Source organism: Ctenocephalides felis, unplaced genomic scaffold (assembly GCF_003426905.1).
Source record: "Ctenocephalides felis isolate EL2017-DRISC unplaced genomic scaffold, ASM342690v1 CF-g0.4_SCAFFOLD_00845, whole genome shotgun sequence".
Classification (NCBI taxonomy): Eukaryota; Metazoa; Arthropoda; class Insecta; order Siphonaptera; family Pulicidae; genus Ctenocephalides; species Ctenocephalides felis.
This window is the reverse complement of record NW_020536999.1, coordinates 70,535,625-70,538,897: the sequence shown is the minus strand read 5'-3', so window position 1 is coordinate 70,538,897 and position 3,273 is coordinate 70,535,625. Positions and strand designations below refer to the sequence as shown.

The 3,273-nt window shown below is 29.2% G+C and overlaps 1 protein-coding gene across 1 annotated transcript; it reads left to right on the top strand.

Moving 5' to 3' along the window:
- Window positions 1–536: 536 nt before the first annotated feature.
- On the top strand, window positions 537–3,051 carry LOC113388121 (CENPB DNA-binding domain-containing protein 1-like). The gene is made up of 2 exons (XM_026625528.1): window positions 537–743; window positions 1,922–3,051. The coding sequence occupies exon 2, from the start codon at window positions 2,092–2,094 to the stop codon at window positions 3,049–3,051; it is 960 nt and encodes a 319-aa protein (XP_026481313.1). The 5' UTR covers window positions 537–743; window positions 1,922–2,091.
- The last annotated feature ends 222 nt before the right edge of the window (window positions 3,052–3,273 follow it).

The window sequence follows — 3,273 nt, the reverse complement described above, 5'->3', positions numbered from 1 at the left end:
CACATCATATTTAAACTCTTAATATCAGTAGGACAGCTGTGCCGATGCTCAGAAGATCTTATTATTATTGATGTTATGTGATTATTAAAAGATGATTTTTAAAATTCAAATATGATGTTTTTTTTATTTTTATCTTAATTGCCTACTCATACAATATTAAAAGTTTTACTTCAATCGCGTGTGATCCTTACGCGCACTCTTTTTTTTATTGATTAAATCGATTATTTATACATATCGGAAAGTTCATGTAACTTGCCTGAAGGCAAAATACCAATACCAACTAGTTTGGATAGTGTTTTATGCATGGTCCTATGGTTTTGTTTTATGTATATGTTAATAACTCCGACTCCGGCATTCAAACGAAACGATTTTGTAGTTCTGTTCTGTTCTATGTGGCTCTGCATGTTTTATAATTTTCTTTTATCTATGGATGATCTTTTATGCCTATTTATCTATGGATCATGTATGGATCTTCGAGATCTGGTTTGTGTTCTATGGGTTAATTCCATAAAATTTGTTGTGTGTGTTGTGTGTTGTGTGACTCCGTTTGACAGAAAGATGTCAACGTTTTGTTTTTGAGTTTAAATAAATCAATTTATTAGCTATTGCTTTGTGAGCTGTCAAAGCTTAATGCAGATATTGATTTAATATTATAAAAATGGTTAAACAAATAGCTGTTTTAAAAGATAATCAACAAATTATATGTGGCTCATTTGAATTTGCAGTAGATTTTAAAGAAGCAGGTATAATGTCTGAATCATTAATTGTGATATTAAGTAGAATAGCATGTGGTCAGGGTGTCTACTAAAGAATCAATAATTGATTTACAAAGTGAAACTGGTCTTATCTCTGTTAAAATGTACATATTTTAATTTAATATTGGGATTCGTGCTGATTATAGCTTTGAACAAAGATCGGCCGAGCCGTTTCCTCCTTACTAAGAAATAGCCGGTTCTCAAGAACATACTAAAGTATGTCATAACGGCAGCACGGCAAATAGTTTATTTTTAATTTATCAAAGTTCGAAATAATATCAAAAAGTTGTCAGAAGTTGCTTTTGTGATGTGGTGAGTCAAACGTTGTCAATTGCTACAGATGTTTATGAGAATATCTCATGTTCTAAACATTGTATGTTTAGGACATCAAGCACTTGTCTATGTAATATAATTGTTATAATTTACAGATAATTTAAATGTGTTTCAGAGATATCAATTGGAAATAGCAATGCTTAGATTTAATTGAAATAGAATATTTTATTTTCGAAATTGAAATTTTTGTCTAGGTATCTAAATTTCAATTTCGCTTGATTATGTTGATTTTAGTATGAAAAGCACTCATTCCATTCGATTACATTATAAAAACAATCTATTTTTGTCTCTTTAGCTATAAGTAACTATGGAGTAGTAATTGAGTAATTGAACAATTGTTACACATTTCGCAAAATTCGTGCAACTTGCTTTATGGCTAAATGCCACTTTCAATTAGTTAATAATTTTTTTTTAAATATGAAGCAACTTTTTCTAACAAGGCTAGACACTATACTGAAAAAAATACAGTGCGTGTAGGAATGTTGAATTTAAAAAACAATTTATAGTTACTTATAGCTAAAGAGACAAGAATAGATATTTTTATAATGTAAATGAATGGAATGAGTGCTTTGCATACTAAAATCAACAAATGTGAGAAGAAAAACATAAAACTTATAAGTAACTAAATAATAATCATAGAAGTTATAAATAATGTTTATATATGAGACTGCTTTAAAATTTCTGGATAATAAAGATAAGGATGGAAATACAATTTATTAAAATATAATGCAAATTTTGCTTTGTTTGGTTATTTATTTATTTATTTAATATGATCAGTCTAATTCTAAAAGAACAAATCTAACTCATGCTCTTTATTCTGATTTTGAAACTAGGTACGGGAATGTTTTGACGATGGTAAAACCACCATGGATAAATAGCCCATATGGTGACAAAGATGACAAAATACTGTAATATCCTGCTTAACAATACTTTGTTTTGCACCTTATTTTATGCAGTGGATTCTGCAAACACATTGGGTACTATATGATCATCAGTTTTTATCATGTATAATATTAGAAAGCATGAAAAAAAAGTAACCAGAAAAAGCATTTCATTAGAAACTAAAATGCAAGTGATTAGAAGATTAGACTCTGGTGAACGACAATCACAAATTAGTGCTTCAATGAATATGGCTACTTCAACAATAAGGACAATTCTTAGGAACAAGGAAAAAATACTGTTATCGGCAACTTCAACTACATCAAGCTCTGCTACTAGAATTACACGTACTAGAAATAACACCATAGAGGAAATGGAAAGACAACTTTCTATATGGATTGATAACAAAATGGAGCATGATGTGCTATTAAGCCAAAAGATCATAATGGAAAAAGCTAGAAATATTTTCAATTCCATTCAGTCTGAGACAAGTGACATAAAGGATACTTTTGTCGCTAGTCGAGGGTGGTTTGATAGATTTAAGATTCGATATAATCTCAACAACAAAAAGATTACAGGAGAAGCAGCTAGTTGTGATGCGAAAGCGGCAGATGAATTTTCAACGACATTTGAAACAATAATTGAACAAGGAAACTATCCATTAGAATTGATTCTTAGTGTTGATGAAAATGTAGAACAAATAGTGGATTTAGCAAAACAGACTGGTTTAGGTAAATCAAATGTGGAAGACATTGAAGAAACAATTCAAGAACTGTCAGATAGTCTTTCTACTGATGATCTCCAATTAATCAATAAGCGAGAAGAAAACATAAAAATTGGCAGTGATTTCAATGACGTACAAAAAGAACTTTCAATGGTATTTGTAGATAGGTCTGTGACTACAGTGACTGAAATTATGGATCAATTTATAGAAAATGATCCAAATTTTGAGAGGAGTTCTAAAGCAAGACGGGGTGTTATAGATGCTTTATCGGCTTATCAACATCTTCTGAAAGAGAGCAGGAGAAAAACGCAACCTACATTAGAAGCCTTTTTGAAAAAAAGGCCAAAGATTAAACAGTAAACAGTAAACAGTATGAACTGGATATCCTGACTGAATGAGAAATTGATTTTTTTTTATAAATTTATTTGTAAACATTTACATATATATATTTTATGAAATAAATGTTTTGTTTTATTTTTATTATAATAAACAAATTAAAAAAGATATATAAAAAATAACCACGCTTAATGCTGTTTTGATTTAACATGATTTAAGTTCATTTTATTATTTTATAAAAAAATT